The sequence below is a fragment of the Hydra vulgaris genome, chromosome 01 (assembly GCF_038396675.1).
Source record: "Hydra vulgaris chromosome 01, alternate assembly HydraT2T_AEP".
Taxonomy (NCBI): Eukaryota; Metazoa; Cnidaria; class Hydrozoa; order Anthoathecata; family Hydridae; genus Hydra; species Hydra vulgaris.
The window spans coordinates 41,194,428-41,215,637 of record NC_088920.1 but is presented as its reverse complement, the minus strand read 5'-3'; the positions used below and the strand labels follow the sequence as shown (position 1 = coordinate 41,215,637).

General features: G+C 28.8%; 1 protein-coding gene across 1 annotated transcript; it reads left to right on the top strand.

Moving 5' to 3' along the window:
* Positions 1-3,343: 3,343 nt before the first annotated feature.
* Positions 3,344-5,450, top strand: LOC136075341 (uncharacterized). The gene is made up of 2 exons (XM_065788175.1): positions 3,344-3,670; positions 4,168-5,450. The coding sequence occupies exon 2, from the start codon at positions 4,815-4,817 to the stop codon at positions 5,448-5,450; it is 636 nt and encodes a 211-aa protein (XP_065644247.1). The 5' UTR covers positions 3,344-3,670; positions 4,168-4,814.
* Positions 5,451-21,210: the final 15,760 nt, after the last annotated feature.

The following is a 21,210-nucleotide window of genomic DNA, read 5'->3' as shown; positions in this document are numbered from 1 at the left end:
TCTGTGAATTTAATGATGATATTAAAATTGTACTTTGATTATTTCTAGACGAATTACGACAATTTGAAATCGTTTTTTGATGATGATTTCTTCAAAACTTTAGATGATCACTTAAATGTGCTAAAAGATATTGATATTTCCGGACCAACTTCCGCTTTTTGGTTTTCTTTAATTGAAATGTTAAATATTTTTTTTGCTTTTCTCCGTTCAACGAAGGTTGGTAACTGGACTCTTCATTTGGAGGCAACACGCCAAATGCTACCGTGGTTTTTTGCATATGATCGTCCGAATTATTCTCGCTTCCTTAACTTTCTATTGGACCGAAATGATGCAACTTCCTGAAACTCATCCAAGTATTTATCAACAGTTTATGAAAGCTTGTACTCCAAAATATTTCGTTTGGATTTCAACAAATTTTAGTTTTAAAAATAGTTTCAAATTAAATCTTTATAACTTATTATCTTTTTAAAAGCAGGGATGGAAGAAGAACGTAAGAAGAACGAGCAGTACGTTAAACAAAGTTCCATCTGACCAATGCATTGAACAAACTATTAATCGTGATCAGAAATGCCAAGGGGGAAAAGGGTATAGTGCGTCTGAAGGAACCATTCAACGCTGGGTACTTACAAGTCATACTGTTTCAAAATGTATTTCAATTTAAAAAAAAATGACATGGGAATCACAACCGAGAAACAAACACCAAAAGATCTAAAACCATCAAGAAAAGATTTCAACAACGGATGTGTAGAGAGAGCTTTGATACTAATAACAAATTGGGGTCCTTTTGAGCAAAGAGATTCTTTGGTGAATATTTGTTCTGGAATTGAAGCACTTGATGAGTTAAAAGATAATTTATTGAATGCACAATCCATCGGGGAAGCAGAGTTCCAAAGATTCTTTAGAGAACGCATTCAATCTTCAACAGTTTTCTTTTACGCTCCAATCAAAAAGTGTCGTCTGCAAACATTTAACAATTTAAATTTGAAAAAAATTTATTTTCTTTAAGAGAAATTATTCACTATATCAGCCAAACGAAGCATGTTTGGGAGATTGCTAGTTATTGCAAGAGGTAGAGAAGGTCTAACTTTGAAACAAATACTATTTTATTCTTTGAGTCCTACCCCATGGACGTTGGGATTACCTGATGGTAGCCTCGTCAAAACAAACAAGACGAACCTTCTTCGTAAGTTAATTTACAACTGTTACTATAGGTATTGATAAATCATCTTATTCAATTAGCAGTTTAACTTAAAATAGTTGCTGAAAGCCGAAATCATTTGTTTGTTAAGAACATATTAGTCGTTCTAAAATAATTAATAAATACAACCAGTTTCGACCAAATAGAAAAGTTTATATGCCAATTATATGGATTGAAATGCAGTGATACAAACAAAGGAAGATACCTCAAGTTTATTGCCAAGAAAGAAGCTCCGGAACCCCAAAAGCTTCCACCTACTAGGGATGTTCTAATGTGTCATTGCAAGAGAGTTTCGTATGTAACAGCAATTGTCAAACGATCACTAGAGGCAAATCCCGATATTCCAAAACCCAATGGATATAGATGGCGAGAAATTGGCGATCAACTTGAGGTTGAATGGATGCTCATTCCACCTGCTCCAGAAGACGTTTTGCAGTTAATTTCCTATGCGTGTAAAAAGTCAAAATGTGAAACACTGGTTTGTCTTTGTCGATCGCATGGATTGACTTGTACGGATTTGTGCAACTGTTCATCTTGTGAAAACACATTATTCGACTGATTCCGATGCAAGTTCAGGATTTTCTGAAACTGATTGAATATTTATTTATGATATATATATATATATATATATATATATATATATATATATATATATATATATATATATATATATATATATATATATATATATATATATATACGCACACACACACACACGCATGCAAAAAACCGAAAATGTGTTTATCCTTGATGTAAATGAAGTCATCAATCAAGAACTTCGACCCTTAATATTTTCCCTTTAAAAAATCTGTTCACGAAATTCCTTTTTGGTTATTTTTTTTTTCTTTCACGAAATTTGGAAAAATTATTAGCGTGACGTCATCATTACCAAGTAAGGGCTCAAATTTGACCCTTAAAGCACTTTTAGGATTGCTCGTAAGTTTTTCTCAAGGTTTTATTATTTATAATAAGGTTTTCTCAAGAGGTTATGTAATTTTTGACGTAAATATGTATTTTTTAGTTTGATTTTTTAAAAAATATATCAGCATGACGTCATCAGTACCAAATAAGGGCCCAAATTTGACCCTTTAAGCACTTTCAGACAAGCACGTAAAGTTTTTCTCATTCAAGATACCAACCTTAAACTATTTAAGTAGTTTTTGTAATGTCCACTTCATTTCCAAGAAAAAGTTACACGTAGCGTCCAGACTAGTAAGTTTGAAACGATTTCTAATTATTTAAATTTGAACCAAAATGAATTTCGTATTACGAAATTCATGATATTCTATCGATACATTTTTTAACTTTCAAAATCCTAAAAATAGCATCGAAATTATTTTTCGCTTTCGAAACTTTAAAAAATGTATCGATATATATATATATACATTATCGAAAATTTACCGATACAAATTTTCACTTTCGAGTCTATAATTTTTATCGAAATATTTTTATACTATCGAAATTCTATAAATGGCACCGAAACATTCTATCACTTTCGAATCTCTATAGTTTGTATTATTTGCCTATATTGCCTATTATTTGCCTATATTGCCTAATTTTTGCCTATATTGCCTATTATTTGCTTATTATATTGCTTATTATTTGCCTTTCAGAAACATGGTGTCACAATATTGAAATTGAAAACAATTCAAATTTTCAGTTAAAAAATTATAAAGTAGTTCATCAACTTAGAAACTCTGAAAAACCATGTGGAGGAGTATGCATCTTTATCCACAACTCAATAATTTATAAACCGCGAAGTGATTATTGTACAGCAAGTAATGATTGTGAGTCATTGTCAATTGAAATATTTAGTAAAACTACCAAAAACATAATTGTGCATATTTTATACAGACCGCCAGACCAGGCAGGGCCGTTCCGAAGGGGGGTTGTGAGGGGTGTCACCCCCCCCCCCCCCCAAAGCTGTTATTTGTGCATGTCAGTTGGGACATTTGTACATTTAGTATTTGAGTTGGCATTGATGCCAACTTGTACATTTAGTGTTTGAGTTTTGTTAAATATTTTTTTAAATAAAAAATGTAAATTCCATATTAATATATTATATACTTTTTGATATTTACGACTTTCGGAAATGAAATAGGGTACCGTTTTGGTGACGTTAAAAAAATTACTTTTTAGGCATATCAATCCCTTAAGGAACTGCGGTCTTTAAAACCACAACAAAGTTGCACTTGATGTTTTGTTTTCTTGAGTTTTATATATTTAAATTTCTGTTACATTTTTAAATATTTAAATTTCTGATTTCTTGAATGAGTAATATAGGGGCAAAACGTAAAAGATTTAAAGTTGAATGTCTAAAATGTGGCAGTATATTTAATAACGATTTTAAAAAACAAACACCAAGAAAAAGTACATAATGGGATATCAGTAAATATAAAACACGTTGGTGCTCCCGAAAATCCTTTTCAAAGTGCAGTTAAAACTTCCAAAGTTGCAGGGAAACGAGAATCGGTATGTACCTGGTTTAATGTAATATTAACTTTAACGATAATTATGCTAATAAATTTGTAGAATAATTTAAAACATCTGAGTTTTAATTTAAGTTAAAACGTAACATTTAAGAAATCAATTAATCCATTATGTATTTTTTAACAAATCAATTAATCCTTTATGCATTTAAAAAAAAAATCAATCAATCCATTATGTATTTTTTAAGAAATCGATCTATTATGTATTTTTTAACAAATCCCTAATGTATTCTGAATAAAGATCACTTATTCAAAGATAAAAATACTAAAATCGTTTTTAAAAAATTAAAAGCATTTATTTTATAACTTCTTTTGGATTAATTTAATTGAACTTATTAAGCTTTTTTAATTAAAATTATTTCCTTATAACTTGCTATTTATTATTTTTTAAATTAAAGATATAAGTTACTTGTTGGTTTAGATTGAAATATTTGGTATATTTATATGATATAAAGTATAATATAATTTAATATAATTTAGAACCATGAAACATGTCGTTTTCAAATGTTAGAGGAGGATTTATTTCAAGAAAATTCAATTCAAATGTCTCCAATAGATGAACCTGACATACAAAATGATGAAGTCAATTGGTTATCGTGTGCTGGCCTGTTAGAAAATATTGTCACAGACTTAAACGAGTGTGGTACCATTTTGTCTAAATTAAAATCTGAAATATTTCCAAATCCTGTGATATTCTTATTGGAAAGCTTCAGGTCATTAGTAGAATAAAATCAAGTTCTAAAGAATTCTTAAAAAATGCAAATATTTTATCGGAACAAATCTCAAAATCACCTGAAAGTTCCAAACCAATTAACAATATTATTGATAACATAATTAATCATGATCCAGGCAGTCGTGATTCGGTTGCTTCAGCATCTCAGCATCAATACCTTATTGCTTTAGGGCCACATCAGCCAAAATTAACTAAATATCCAGTTAATACTACAGTTAACAACATTAAACAGCATAGTTTTAATCCTAAATGGTACAATGAATATCCATTATTAGAATATAGTATTGTTACAGATTCTGCATACTGTTTTGTATGTACTTTATTTTCAAATGGTTCAGAAAGATCTTATCAAGATTCAGCATGGGTAAAACCTGGTGTTCGTCAATGGCATAAAATGAAAAGCTGTGGAGTTAAAAAATTAGGTAAATTACAGCAACATTTTTCTTGTTTTTCTCATAAAGCAGCGTTACATGATTATTATCAATTTATGACAACTGAAAATCATATTAATATAATTTTAAACATATCAAATAGAAAAGAAGCAATTAAGTTAGAACAAGAAAAAGATTTCAATAAACAAATTGTAGTTATATTATTTGATATTGCTAGAACATTATCACGACAAGGATTAGCATTTCGAGGTGATGGTGATGAAAGTGGAGGAAATTTTATGCAATTTGTTCAATTACTCTCTAGGCATAATCCCTTATTGAAATGCTGGATGGAGGAGTCTTCTTTACGATCACATAAAGTTACTTACTTAGGTCCACGATCTCAAAATGAATTTATTGAACTACTAGCTAAAGAAACACATAACATAATAATGAAAGAGATACATGAAGCAAACATTTATTCAGTATCTGCTGATACTACACCAGATATATCAAATCAGGATCGTTTATCAGTATGTGTCCGATATGTTAATAGTCAAGGCAAATCTGTTGAGCGACTTTTGGGAATTGAAAAAGGAAACGATAAAACTGGTTCGGGTACAGCATCACAAATAGTCAACATTTTAGAAAATTTTTAATATAATTTATTAAATCCGGAGTTAATACCCTTTCAATCCTATGATTTTGCAAGTAATATGTCAGGGAAATTTAAGAACATTATGTACAAACTAAAGTATCTTACTGAAACTATTGAGGCAAAAAATTTGTCTATAATTGATGCAACAACTTTAATTGACAGCACAATGAAAATTTTAGCATCAATCAACTCTGATAATTATACAATGAACAATTTCATCAATAGTGCTAAAGAGTTTGCCAACTTACTTGGAATAGACTCTGAAGCTGATTTTCGAAACCATCATCGCAGAAGATTAGCTCCTAAACGATTCGATTGTAATTCTACAACACAAACAGAATTTACAATGAATTTATTTTATAGAAAAGAGTTTAAAATAGTTCTTGATACCGTTTTAAAACTAACAAATGAAAATTTAAAAACATGTATTTCTTCTATTGAACCATTATATCTATTGTTTTCTCAACCATTTAATAAACTTAATATTTCATTGGATAATGTACAAAAATCTATTTCAATATTTCCACCAGCCAGTCAAGGTGCAAATCTTCAAGATTATGACTTAGTTCAAACAGAACTAGAAATATTATTTAATATGTTAAAAGAAGACGAAACATCATTTAATTCCTTAATGGAAAAATCAGAAGAAGTAAAGCATATTTTACCATGTGCTAATCAAAATTTGTCGCCTTAGCCTTGACTATAACTCCAGTTACTGTTGCAACAAATGAAAGAACATTCAGTAAACTAAAATTGGTAAAAACACATCTTAGATCAACAATAGCTGACGAGAGATTGAATTTAGTGTTATTGGGTGTAGAAAAAGATATTGTTGACCAGTTGGATATATAATAAAACAGCACATCAATGGTCGATTTTAAAAAACCGCCGTATAAAAATTTAAGAAGTTTAAACAATTTATTATAAAATTTTATTGCTAACGTCAAGAAATATTGTTTAGATATTATATAATTTTAATAATCTTCTTTTAATAAATAGTATTACAGTATTAAAACTGTATTTTGATATCGTAATATACGCCCATTTCATATATGATAGTTATTACTCCAATGCTCAGTAGGCCAGAATATTTTTTCCGTGGTCGAAAGTCCCAAAAAAGTGAATTCTTCAAACATTTTCTTTTTTTTATTATTAAAACATAAGTACTTTACTCTACTCAAAAATATTTGGCATTGTATATTTATAATTTTTTGACCAACAAGTTCAGAAAGTTTAACATGGGTTCCATTAAATTTCCCTCAAATTACTTGCAAAATCATAGCTTGCCTTAGGCAAGCTCGCTATAACCATTCATAATGGTTTTAAAAATGTCAAATCGTTTATTTTATTTAAAAACTTATCCTTAAAACTAAACAAAGGATTAGGAGTTGATGAAATAAGCAGTAATGTTGTAATAAAATCTATGCATTATTTAATAACACCACTGTTACATATTTTTAATCTTTCTTTAAAACAAGGAATTCCAGAAAGTTTTAAAACTGCAAGAGTTATACCAGTTTTCAAATCGGGTGATCCTTCTAATGTCTCTAATTATAGACCTATTTCCATTCTTCCTTGCTTCTCTAAAATACTGGAACGAATAATGTATAATAGACTATTCTCTTTTCTAGAAACAAATAATATTTTATACAACAAACAATTTGGGTTCAAAAAAGGTCATTCAACTGATCATGCTATTCTTAAACTTGTTCATGATATTTTTCGAGGCTTTCTAACAGAAAGCAGAATGTTTCTTACGATGGTGGTAAAACTGACAATAGGACAATCACTTGTGAAGTTCCTCAAGGATCCATTTTAGGACCGCTTTTATTTTTAATTTACATTAACGACTTAAACAGAGCTTCGAATATTTTAGACTCTGTTTTGTTTGCTGACGATACCAATTTATTTTATTCCCATAGTAACATAAAAACTCTATTTAAAACACTCAACGAAGAACTGTTAAAATTAACTGAATGGTTTAATACAAATAAATTGTCATTAAACTTAACCAAAACTAAGTATATTTTTTTTAATCGCTTTTATCAAAGAGACGAAATTCCTCTAAAGCTCCCAAATATTAGCATCGGGAATCAATTTATAAAAAGAGAACACTCAATGAAGTTTCTAGGTGTTCTTCTTGACGAAAATATCACATGGATAAACCACTTAAAATTAATCGAAAATAAAATTTCTAAAAATATTGGCATACTTTATAAGGTAAACCCTTATCTAAATCAAACTTGCTTAAAATATATCTACTTCTCTTTTATTCATTGTTATCTCCATTATGCTAACATTGCTTGGTGCAGCACCAATAAAAAAAAACTAAACAAACTATTTAACAAACAAAAAAATGCCATAAGAATAATATCCAACGCAGACCGTCTCTCTCATTCACAACCACTATTTATTAATCTAAAAATCTTAAATATTTACCAAATAAATATATATCATCATTTAATTTTTATGTATAAATACAATAACGATACGATACCAAATATTTTTAAAACGCTATTTAAAAAATACAGCACAAATACCTTACCAGACATGCAAACAATAATTATGTTCAAGCTAAAAATCACTTTGAATCCACTAAGTTTTCTATCACAGCTAGAGGCCCACAACTTTGGAGTAAAGTAATTAGAAATGACATCAAAACGCTTGCAAACATAAATATTTTTAAATCAAAACTAAAAGAAATAATTTTAATTAATCAAAACTTGAAGGACTTCTTCTAGAGCTATATTTATTTGTTGGCCTTTAAAATATTGTATAGTATATTTTCATTTTATTTTCAAAGGTTTAAAACTTAGTTCACTCAAAAACTTATTTTTTATTTTTTATTTTCTTTTTATGAAAAACTAAAGGTCTTGCTATAGAAGTTTAAATTCTTTTCATTATAATTAAAAATTAAAATTTCTTAATTAAAAATTCCTAATTAAGAATTCTTAATCGCAATAATTAAAAACATTTATATATAGTTTCGAATATCTTTATTGTTTGTTTGTTTCTTTTTTATTTTTGCTTTGTGTTTAATTATATTTGAAAATAAGTTTTAGAATTTATTATCTTTATTTTTTTGTCTTTTTTTTTTTTGTTTGTTTGTTTTTTGTTTTGTTTTGTTGTTGTTTTTTTTATTTTTTGTTTTGTTTTTTTTAAAAAAAAAAAAATTTCTTTCTATTTTTTCTTTTTATATTTGATAACCTTTTTAATGACAAGATTTGATAGCTATATTATTTACGGATTATTGGGAGCTTGGCGATAAGACTATTTTGTCTTCTTCTTGCCCCCGCCATGTGTATATTTTACCAATAAGAGAGTTGTAATTATTTTAAACGGCAAACTTATAAACTAAAAAAAAAAAAAAAAAAAAAAATTGTATCGAAAAATTTTTATGCGATCGAAATTTTAAAAGTGGCACTGAAGCAATATTTCACTTTCGAACCTCTATAATTTGCGTCGAAATATTTTGATATTATCGAAATCATAAAAACGGTATCGAACAATTTTTTACTTTCGAAATTTCTTAAAATCACTTTAAAATATTTATTTTATTACATTAATTTTGAAACTGCATGTAAATGAATATTTATAATAACAAAAAATTAAAACTCGGGCAAATTTTGCAAATATATGAACATATTAATTTATAAATTTTGTATACACATAAATTCGGACAAATTTTGCTAATTTGTCCGAGCTCATATGTATGGGGCTGTTCATATGTATGAAAAACATTCTGCCTGGAAGAAAAAAACAACAATAATTTAGTGTAATGTTGTTTGTTTCCCAGATGTATTTGACTTAAATTCGATAATCTTAGGAGCGATTTTTATATCTAGAAAAGTTGACAGAACACAAACGAGGTAAAAAGATTTCTCACCTTGCATGTGCTGGATGCATGTTAATAGTGAAATTATATAATAACTATGTAATTATTGCGTTAACAGTGAAATTGCATAAAAAATATATAACATAATAAATAAATTTTCTTATTGTTGTGCTAAGAGTAGACGTTTTTTTGTCTCTTTCTGTAACGTGATTTTTTTGTTAATGCATCTTTCTACCATCCGGGACAAATATGCAGCTGTGGCCTTTCTTTGATCTTAGACACACATTAAAATATGCAGCTGTGGCCTTTCTTTGATCTTAGACACACATTAAAATATGCAGCTGTGGCCTTTCTTTGATCTTAGACACACATTAAAATATTGTTTTTGCTAGTTTTATTTATAGTTTAGTTGTTCTTAAAAAGTTTAGTTTAGAATTAATTCAAATATTTACAACTGCAATATGATAAAAAATAATATATTTATCGGGTATGAAATTAATTTAACCCTGTCTTTTCCAATGTTGCCATTTGGCAACACAAACTTTAAATTCAAAAATCAAACCCTGTTTTATCCTTTTTTTAATTTTAAGTAATGCTTAAGTTTTGCTACTTCCGACTAGATGGCAACATGTGCAATTTAAAAATGAACGCGCCGATTCGCAATGTTTTTTAAAAATATTGAATGTCCTTGTAATTTTTTTTGTCTTTAAATTTCATAAATAGAAAAGTTTTTCTTTGTTTATACATTTTTATTGAATTTTTATCGATGCTTATATAGTATCCCTTTAATTAAAAATGTTTAAAAAATTTTTTCTGCCACATTTTTTAAACTAACTTTTTTTGGCTAGCGTTTTGGCATAGTGATACAACTACAGCGTGAAAGTTAGCATAAACAGAGTTTACGCTAACTTTCACGTTTTTTTTTTTGTTTTAACGTGTTTTTATTGTGTGGCTAAAGGGTGTCATGACAGGACGCGACCAACCCTCTGATGTTTCTTTTGGTTTCATATTCTTTAAGGAGATTCATCACGCCTTTATACTGATCTTCCCCTAGGGATGATGCTAGGGAAGGTACTTCGAGAAGATAAAACTCTCCATTAATATTTAAAAGAACTGCTAATCTATCATTTTTGAATCGCTTGCCTTTTTTTAATTCAAATAAGGTTTTACCATCGAAATAAATGATAAGTGGATATTTGGAGGCTTTTAAAGCAGCTTTAATGGCATTTCTGGCTTGTTTACTTATTATTAAGTTTACCTTTTTCATATGTGATGAGGCTGCTGAAATGCTGCAATGAAGTTTACTCACATCCACACAAGATTTATGAACAACAGAAGTGACAATTTTCTGGAGAACTGCAGGAGATATATCATTAATTGATGCTGCAAGAGCAACAATACCACTGTAAATATCTTTAGGAATTGTGCACGTAATTGGTTTTTCTATTTCTTTTCTCCTTGTCCAATCTCCAGGTTCAAAGTCTATATCATTCAACATTTCTGTATCGCTTTCATCTAAAATTGGTTCCTGATCTAAATTTTCTGTAACTCCTGGAGTGTTGTGCTTTTGCATTTTTTCTTTCTAATACTCTCTCTAGACATTTGACTATTTCTTATCCTCGGTTCCGAGAATAAACTTTCTATCGCTTTCTTGATCATCTAAAAACTTCAAATCTTCGGCTTTGTCTTTATCTAATCTTTTCTCGTCGTTCATTATGGTACGTCTAAGATTTGGTGTACGAATCCAGAACAATTTCTTTGTCTTCTGTATAAAATAGTTTTGTTTTTTTAAATTTGAATATGATCCTCTCTTTTCATGCTTTTTTAAATTGTAGTATTCTTTTTCTAAGCTATTTAGATGCTTTCTAAGAGTTTTTTCATAAACTATTGGAAATCCAGCTTTATTCCAAGGAGCTTTAATCAAAGATAATATGCACTTGCTTTTGTCATTTTTACATCGATTCTTTTTCATCGTATTAGGCATGCAATATAGTATTAATGACTTTTTCACATTTTTTTCCAGTGTAGATTTGATATAGTAAAAGTTTTTCAATACTTCCATTCCTGTTGGATGTTGCATACCTTAACAATATAAAAAGTTTATTTATTGATGTGAATAATATACATACTTCAATATTTCATTACTTACACTAAAAGCTTTTTTTTTTTTGAAAAGCATGTTAATATAAACAATAGCCTTATCATTTTTTATATAAAGTACTCGTGTACGCATTAAATTACGCATACAATGTATCATTTTAATGCAAAATAAAAAGTATATAATTATCAATCAAAATAATTACAATATAGCACCTGATATAGCTGGATTAGCTTCTCCAATAAGGAAATAAAACTTTTTTTCTTGACCTAAGCTTTCTTTTTTCATCTCTGTTTTCCTAAAATACCATAAGTCATAAAACATGGATAAATGAATAAATAAATAGTACTTTCAAAAATAAATTTTACTGTATGTTCAAAAAAAGAAAAAGAAAGAAAGACAATTAGTTAACGTACCAGTAAATTCAAGAAAACTGCAAATTCATAAATTTCGGCAACAATAATACGAATAAAATTCGATAGGGTAATAAGTATTTTTTTTAATTATTATAATCTAAACAAGTAAAATTGTTATGGTCTCACAAATATAATAGAGAAAAGAAAATAACTGATCAAAAACAAAATTAAAGTGTAAAACAAAGTATTTCATCATTCTTATAATTCGCGGCAAAATAATTCTTTTTTTTTGTTGCGATTTTTAACACTATTTAACACAATAAAATAGCAAAATATTCATATTCTACCTTAACTACCCTTTTTATTAAAAATATAAATCAATAGCTGTATTATAAAAAAAAAATCAGTTAAAAATGTTTATATTATCACCTTCCCCTAACCTATCAAACATAGCCGTTTTTGGCGGTTTTTTGACCATTTTTTTTTAATTAAATGGGCTCTGGGGGAGGCACAAGAGTGGTCCGATCAGGTTAATTTTTTTCCAAAGTTAGTTTTAGCACCAATGTCCCACGTTTCATGGGGTAGTTTATTGAAATTCAAAAATTTCCTCAAAAGCAAGTACCTATTAAATATAAATGGAAAATAATCTAGGCTATAAAAATCTTAGTTTTACTGCGCAGTAAAAATTAACTTTTGAAGCAAAACAAATTTTGTGCAGAATTGAAATGTAGAAACCTTCAGTGTTGCAAATGAAATTGAGAAGTTTTCTTATTATTTATTATGTAAAACAACGCAATATTGTAATAACGATATAAGATGTATAAAGCTGAGTTAAATCGTTTATAGCAATTTGCGATATAGATGAGGACGATACAAAAAGTTCTTACAAAATAAAACTGAAAACCATATGAAACTTTTATGAAACCCACAAACAAAAAAACAAAAAACAAAACCTCTAATTTCCCAATTTGCTGACGTGTTATAAATGTTCAAGTCCTATTTTCACAAATGAACATATCTAAAAAAAGGTCCCAATTTACCGACTGATTTATTGAATGGGAGTATGTCACCGTCCTACACTCCTCCCACACATACTCTTTACGCCGGCCTTGACTACATCTAGCCATCAATATTCATTCGTATTTAAAAGGAATAGGAGATTTTGAGAATTGTTTTGTTCTAATTTTTATTAGGGCAAAACAATTCTCATTTGTAACCCCCTTCAATTTAAGAGGGTTACACATTTTATATGGTCATAATTTTCAAAAACTGAGAGATAATACTATGAAACTTAAAATTTATCAATGAATATAAGTCTAGTTGAGAAAAGTACAAAAAATATTTATCAACTTGGTACCTCTCACGTTTGGAGTAGGGGAGGGGGAAATGAAGTTAAAGAACTTTTTCATTCCCAGCCTCCAATCATTGCAATATTTTGCAAAGCATCATTGTTTGACATAAGTATAAACACAGAAATGTTTGGAGTTTGCTCCATGTCTGGAAGTTAGCTATCTCAAACATCCTGGATCCGTCACTGATCGCAATGATAGAGTTTTTGCGGTGATAAAAAATATTTTTAAAACTAAATCATTTAACAATCGCAGGATTACACCAGCAGCAACAAACCAGAAAAAAACAACGATAATAAGATGCATTAAAGTTAAAAAATAAAAATTATTTTTATTAGTAACATCTGAATTACTTTTTTATGACTTACTTTAGCAAATAATTTTCATTTATAAGTAACTTTTTTATGTTAATTATTTATGTTAACTACTTTTATTTGTAAAAATAAACTACATTTACTACGCACTTCTAAAATCAACTTTATGTAATTAAATTTTAGATGCAATTTAGTTATTATATTATTATTATTATTATTTAATAATCTAATTTTAATTGTAAATATATTTAATATTTTACATTTAAAAATGACTTTTTTACTAAAAGGAAGTAAAAGTTCTATCCCTAATTTAACCTGAGCCCATGATTTTGTTAAACCAAGTGTATTAGCTGTTATAGGTTTGAAGCTATTTTTAGGATTAAAATAAATTTTAAGGGGAAAGAAAAAGACAGAATCCTTAAAGTTAGTTGGATTTGAGATAATTCCCTGCATATACTCCCCAACAGTCGAACGTTATATGTACTTTTGATTTTGTAGGCGTCCGCGCTACTAAAAATTTTTGTAAACGTCCACTTTCACTGAATGCGCAAATAGACATTCCACTTATCGAAACTCATTTTTTTCTCTTTAAAAAAAAATTAATTTAATCGAAAAGCATTTTATTTTTCGAAACTAATTTAATTTATCGAAGTTCTTTTTTTTCGAAATTTATTTACCTTTGTAAAACTTTTTTTTTTCCGAAAATAATTTAGCTAATCGAAATGGGTTTTTTTTTTTTTGAAACTTATCTAACTTTTCGAAACTCATTTTTTTTTTCGAAGTTTATTTAACTTTTCGAAATTCAATTTATATTTCGAAATTAATTCAGTATATTTTTTTTTTCGAAATTAAAATGAGTTTTCAAAATAAAATTTTTTGAATTTATTTTAGCTATTCGATAGTTTTTGAAAGTTTTTACAAAATCCAAAATAAAAGTTTTTTAATGATGACTTTTTAAGGGAAAATTTTCGAAAATTGAGTTTTCGAAAATGAACCCTACTTATAAACGAAAATTATTTTCCAAAGTAAGTCATTAAAAAGTTATTTAAAAAATTATAACTCTTTTTTAACTTAATACATCTTATTAACGTTGTTTTTTTCAAATGATTTTGTTAACTGCTGGTGTAATCCTGCGATTGTTGAATGATTTAGTATTTAAAATATTTTTTATCACCGGAAAAGCTTTATCATCGCGATTAGTGACGGATCAAGGATTTTTTGGTGTTTGAGATTACATTGAGCTTACATTCAGACATGGAGCAAACTTCAAACATTTGTACGTTTATAGTTATGTCAAATAATAATGCTTTGCAAAAAATTGCGATGATTGGAGGACGGGAACGAAAAAGCCCTTTAACTTGAAGTTAAAAGGCTTTTCGTTCCCAGTCTCTAATGATCGCAATTTTTTGCAAAGCATCATTATTTGACATAAATATAAATATACAAATGTTTGGACTCCACATCTGAAAGTTAGCAATCAAACACCAAAAAATCCTGGATCCGTCACTGATTGCGATTTCGATATATCTGAAAAAAAACCATTTCAGGCTATGTCCACGTTTTGAATTTGTAAATATTTTTCCCAGTTTGTAGAACTGTTGAAAAACAAGAAAAATTGTTGATATAATTATAGGGAGAGTTATAGAAATGTGGTTATATATTCCTTTTGCAAATTAAAATTTGCAAAACGTATATATGACGTTATTCTAATGGGCTGTTCATATGTATGAAAACATTCTGCCTGGGAGAGAAAAACAACAATAATTTAGCGTTATGTTGTTTGTTACCCAGATATATTCGATATGATAATCTTAGGAACGATTTTTATATCTAGAAAAGTTGACAGAACACAAACGAGGTAAAAAGGATTTTCACCTTGCATGTGTTGGATGCATGTTAATAGTGAAATTATATAATAAATGTGTAATAATTCTGTTAATAGTGAAATTATTTGATAAATATGTAGTTAATTTCTTATTGTTGTAATAAGAGTAGACGATTTTTTGTCTGGCTTTTTTCTGTAACGTGAGGGAAGTGTGACAAGAAATCTTTGATTTTTTGCTGTATTTTTCTATCTACCGGAACAAATATGTTGCTGTGGCCTTTCTTTGAAACGAGCAAAACTTAAAACAACATTTTTTTTAATGATATCGCTGTGTGTCAGATTTCTATTTAATAAAAATTTGTTGATAATAAATTGAGTTTTTAAACTTGAAAATAGAGAAATTAAAATGAGTTAACAAGTTTTCTATAAAAGCGCTAATGTAAACGTACGACGTATTTTGTGAAAAACAAGAAAACTGGAAACAAGTTAAATATATAATATACATTTATATTGGAATAATTATTATAATAAATATATCCATATTGTGGAAAATAATGTAGGCAGTTTTTGGTGATAAAAAAATTATTTTTACTGCGAGAGCCAAAAAAATAAAATGTAGAAACTTACCTTTAATCTTGAAAATTTTCCTACTTTTATTAAGTAAAACCACGTGCAAATAGACCATTATCGTAATAACGATATAAGATGTATAAAGCGGAGTTGAAACGTTTATAGCATTTTGCGATATAGATGAGGATACTAAAAATTCTTACAAAATAAAACTGAAACCCATATAAAACCTATATGAAACCCAAAAAAAAAAGAAAAAAAAAATGGCCGAAAGTTACCCAATTTGCTGCTGTGTGATAAATATCCAAGTCCTATTTTGCCAAATGAACCTATCTAAAATAAGGTCTCAATTTTTCGACTGATTCATTGAATGGGGGTGTGTCACCATCTTACTCTTCTTTCGTACCTCTTCGCGCCGGCCTTGACTACATCTAGCCATCAATATTCATTCTGAAGAGCGTATTTAAAAATGAGTAGGATATTTTGAAAATTGTTTTATCCTAATTTTAGGAGTTTTAATTTTTTGTCATTATAAATATACATTTAGAAGCAGTTTTTAGAATTGATGTAATAAAATATATATTTTGAAGTGATTTTAAAAAATTTCGAAAGTAAAAAATTGTTTCGACACCGTTTTTATGATTTCGATAATACAAAAACATTTTGATGCAAATTATAGAGATTCGTAAGTAAAATATTGCTTCAGTGCCATTTTTAAAATTTCGATCGCATAAAAATATTTCGTTACAAATTACAGAGATTCGAAAGTGATAAAATGTTTCGGTGTCATTTTTAGAATTTCGATAGTATAAAAATATTTCGATACAAATTGTAGAGACTCGAAAGTGAAAATTTTTATCGGTAAATTTTCGATAATGGAAATATAGTTCGGTACAATTTTCAAAACTTCAAAAGCGGAAAATAGTTTTGGTGCTATTTTTAGGATTTCGACAGTTAAAAAATTCATCAATAGACTATCGTGAATTTCGTAAAGTGAAATTCATTTCTGTTCAAAAGTAAGAAGTTAGAAATTATTACAAACTTACCGAAACAAAAATAGGATTTCTAAAAGTTTTTTTTCTTTCGAAAACTCAACTTTTGCAAAAGTGAACAACCCTAATCAAAACACAGTTTCAACATTTGTATCACAGTAAACCTCAAGTTTAAATTGCAAGCAATATAAATATTTTAAAAACTTTATAAACTAAATTATTTGTAAATAATTCTTACTTGGAAGCATTTATGATGACGTTCGTCATATGCGGTACTTTAAATCACTTGTGGTATTTTAGAGTGAAGTCCCAAATTTGCCAATCGAGAGTTGAATTTTTTAGAGTCGCCTAGTATCTTTCTTTAAATAGGGGCTCCATACTGGAGCGCAAAACTCAAGCAGCTTGCGTACATAGGTAGTATATAGTTTTATAAACACAAGTGTGTTCCAATTTATAAAAGTTCTTTTAAGAATATTAAATATATAGTTAGCTTTTATTGCTGCATTATTTATTTGATCACATGAAACTCCAATGACTTTTCAATATCAAACTTTTCAAAAGGAATAAAAGTGTTTGATGAATCAAACATACCGAAAGATCTAAAACATCAAAACAACCATGAAACCTCATTACTCTGCATTTATTTATATTGAACTTCTTGATCCAAAGTTCAGACCAATCTATGAAGACATCCGTATTCTTTTTTACTTTATCTAGATTAGATAAGGATTTGATTTTTGCTCAAAGATTAGTCACGAACAATTTTGTGTACGACTAATCTGATGACAGTATAACAAATTATATGTGAAAAAAAAAGTTTTTTAGAAAAAAGTTTTTAGAAAAGTTTTAAAAAAAGTGTTTAGAAAAAAACATGATTTGTTATCCAAAGTAACTTTTCCAAAACCTTACAAACAACAGAAACAAACAAAATAGGCCGATAGTTTTCTGGATCTGTACGAGGACCTTTTTTGTGAATGTGCGAGATATTTGCAAGTTTCCAACATAACACTTGACCAGAAAGTATCGAACATTTAAATATTAGTAAAAATGGTCTACTAAAACTAGCTGAGTAACTTTTTAAAACATAAGCGTGTATACCATCAATACCCATATCCTTTGAAGTATCAAGATAATAAAGCTTTTAAACGTTTTCTAGAAAATAGGGAGCTAACATTTGGAGAACAGATTGAATTAGTTCTAATATTGAACACTGGTAAGCTTATGTTACTTGTGATAGAAGGAACGATTTGAAATACTTTGAAAAGATAAAAGTTGAAACAACCTGCAATGGAGTTTTTTTTTTTTTTTAGGTGCCCCAAGAAGTCCTAATGGTCTTATCACAGAGCACCGCGGAAGTGCATTTAACCAGGAAGTTCACGCCTCCTTCCTTACCGTGACGCGAAAATTTGTCCAGAGCTCGTTCCGAACCTGGATCTCCTGCTTTGAAAGAAAGCGCTCTAACCACTGCGCCACGGCCGTGGCGCTGTGGTTCTAACCACGGCGCCACGGCCGACTTTTTTATCATCTAGTTGATAACCATTCAAGTCAAAAAGAGTTTACTTTCAAAAGATTTTGAAAGTTTCAAAAGATTTTTGACTGTTCACAAATGAGTAGAGCCATTTTGGATTGGATTAACAATTTGAGATAATGTAACTTTCATATTTATTGATACCTGCTGTAACTAGTTTTTTGGCGGTACAAGATTTTTTATTATTAAGAACGCGTATAATATCTTTATGTTTGGTTGAAACGCTCTAGAGTTTCTTAAATAGACGAAATTTTTCCATTCATTTTTTTTTCCTTTGTTACCATTTTTTATTTTGGTTACTAAGGGTTTCTATTTTTTCATTTGACCTATTATACAGTTACGTTCATCCACTGAAAGCGTTCTTATTAGGCCGGGTGAATAAAAACGAGCAATTGCTTTTACTAAGTAATTGATCTGCTTTACGTGAATAAAAACTAAGGAGTTTTGCTTAAATTTTTAGTCACGTAAACTTAAGCAATTCACTCAGTAATTGTTCAGCTTTACGTGAATAAAAAGTTATTTAAAATTGCTAGAGTTTTTATTTACGTAAAGCTGACCAATTACTGAGTAAAAGCAATTGCTCATTTTTATTCACCCAGCCTATTATGTAAAATCATGACAAATTGGGTTTTTGTTATATTTTTAGAAGGTTAGGATTTAAGGTTAAAGTTTCTATAAATAAAACACTTTTTTCTCAGTTTAAACATTTTTGTGGGTAGCATCACTGTGCAGAAAAACCCTAATTAAAGTATTTTTCCCTTTTGATTGAAATTTTGAACTTTTTTTTTTTTTTTTTGTAGTTATTTTAGGTGCTCCCAGAAGCCCTTACGGTCTTATCACAGAGCACCGCGGGAGAGCATTTAACAAGAAGTTCACGTCTCCTTCCGTACCAATGTCGCTTATATGGCTAGAGCTGGCATCAAACCTCGGACCTCTGGGTTCTGAGCCAGAACTCTAACCACTGCGCCACGGCTGCTCAAACATACATCTACATAGACATTTTGCATGAGATGTAGGAAGCAGATTTTGAGATTTTTTGTAATAAATAATATTTATTTATAAAAAACCTGTTTTTAAGAGATTACCCCCTGGAACATAAATTTTTGAAAAAAAAATCCTAAATCCCATTTATACAATTATCCAACAATTTGTATACAAAATAATTTATACAACTATCCTATCCTACATCCCTTTTATACAATTATTTTGAAGATAATTATACACAATTTCAACCACTATATTTGAGCCTTAAGTTTTTCAAGCGACATCCTGATTCGATTCAAGAAAATTTCAGATTTTTTTTTGTGAATAATTATAGTTCAAATATTTTTAAATCATATCTGAAAATTTCATTGTTTAAAACGTAATGAAAAAGATTTGGTAGACAATAGAAAAAAATATAGCTATTCTCTGAATTATTGTGTATGACCATCTTATGTAAGCAAATTAAATCCTATTAAATTGTATTAAAACAGCTGCAAAAAAAATGCGCATTAGACCGCAAGCCACACTAAAATTAAATTGTTTTTTCGTGTTCTGTAAAAGTCCCCCTCCCACCATTTATTAAATCTGGACCAAAATCCCCCCCTTTTTTTTACCACCTCCTCCCTCACTTGTGTCCCTACCCCTTCTTTTATCACTCCCTCTCTCCCTGCACCCGAGAGCAGGTGATATTTTTTTGATTCTTTAATAACTATATTAGATTCATGATTAGTGTGTGGATGACGGTAGGTAAAGCTAATGAGTATGTGCTCTGTGCTAATAATAACCTGACAACAAACCTGTTCGCCTAATTTTTCGGTATTAAATTTATATTCGAACAATTTGATATCTTTTCTGATATAAATAGCAACTCTATTAACTCTCAGTTCTCTTAGGTGGATATAAAGAATAACACCACCTCTCAGCTCTGTTGCGTAGATATAAAGAGTAACTGTCTAATTTAGTCAGAGAGGTGTGAACCAGGTCTCTGTGACAGCAATAACATATTTTAGTACTGATAACGAACTATTTGATAAATAAGATTTAACTTAAAACGATTTATTGTTTAAATTTGAACTTATATTAGAATTATACAACGATTTCGATCCTCTTGATTTCGCTTGATTAAATTTTTTATCTTTTAAGAACTCCAAAGACTATTTAGACCTTTTATTGGTGTTCTTTAGACACCACACACTGAACAACATTATGATAATTTAGTTGTTCCAGATAATATCGCTTGAACCTTTCCATCAATTATAGTAAATTCAAAAGAATTTACAATGATTGATGGGAATACAATTCTCTTTAATAGGAGATCCGCTAACGTCTAGCAACCAAATCGAAACATACAAAATCAACAACAATCAATACAGGAAATTAACGAAAACTCGATTTAAACATCATTCAGCATAAATATTAGACAGCACATGATGTGCTGTCTAATATTTATGCTATTTATGATTGACATATATTTAGATGTGCTGCACATCTAAATATATGTCAATCATTAGTTACAGTGCAGCAAAAAAAAAATATTTTATTTTTATTTTTTAAAATCTGTGATCTTCAAAGTATTTCTGAGATAACATGCTATGACAAACTTATGCAACAAAATACATTTTCTTATCTCTGAATACTCTATAATAACATGTACCTATTTGGTGTTTTGACAACACAGATGTGATTGAAGTATCGCTACGTTGACCGAAACTATTTATATATATAATAATTTTTCTCTTCAAATTTCAATACTCAAATACTCATAGTCCCCGTAACTAAGGGATTTAATATAAATATTAATAAGTTTCTCTTAATTTATATGGAAACTAAAATTAAATAATTTTTGAGTTTAAACAACTAAAAACTTTCATTTTTTCCACCACTGAGTTCGGACTTTTTCTAAACAATTT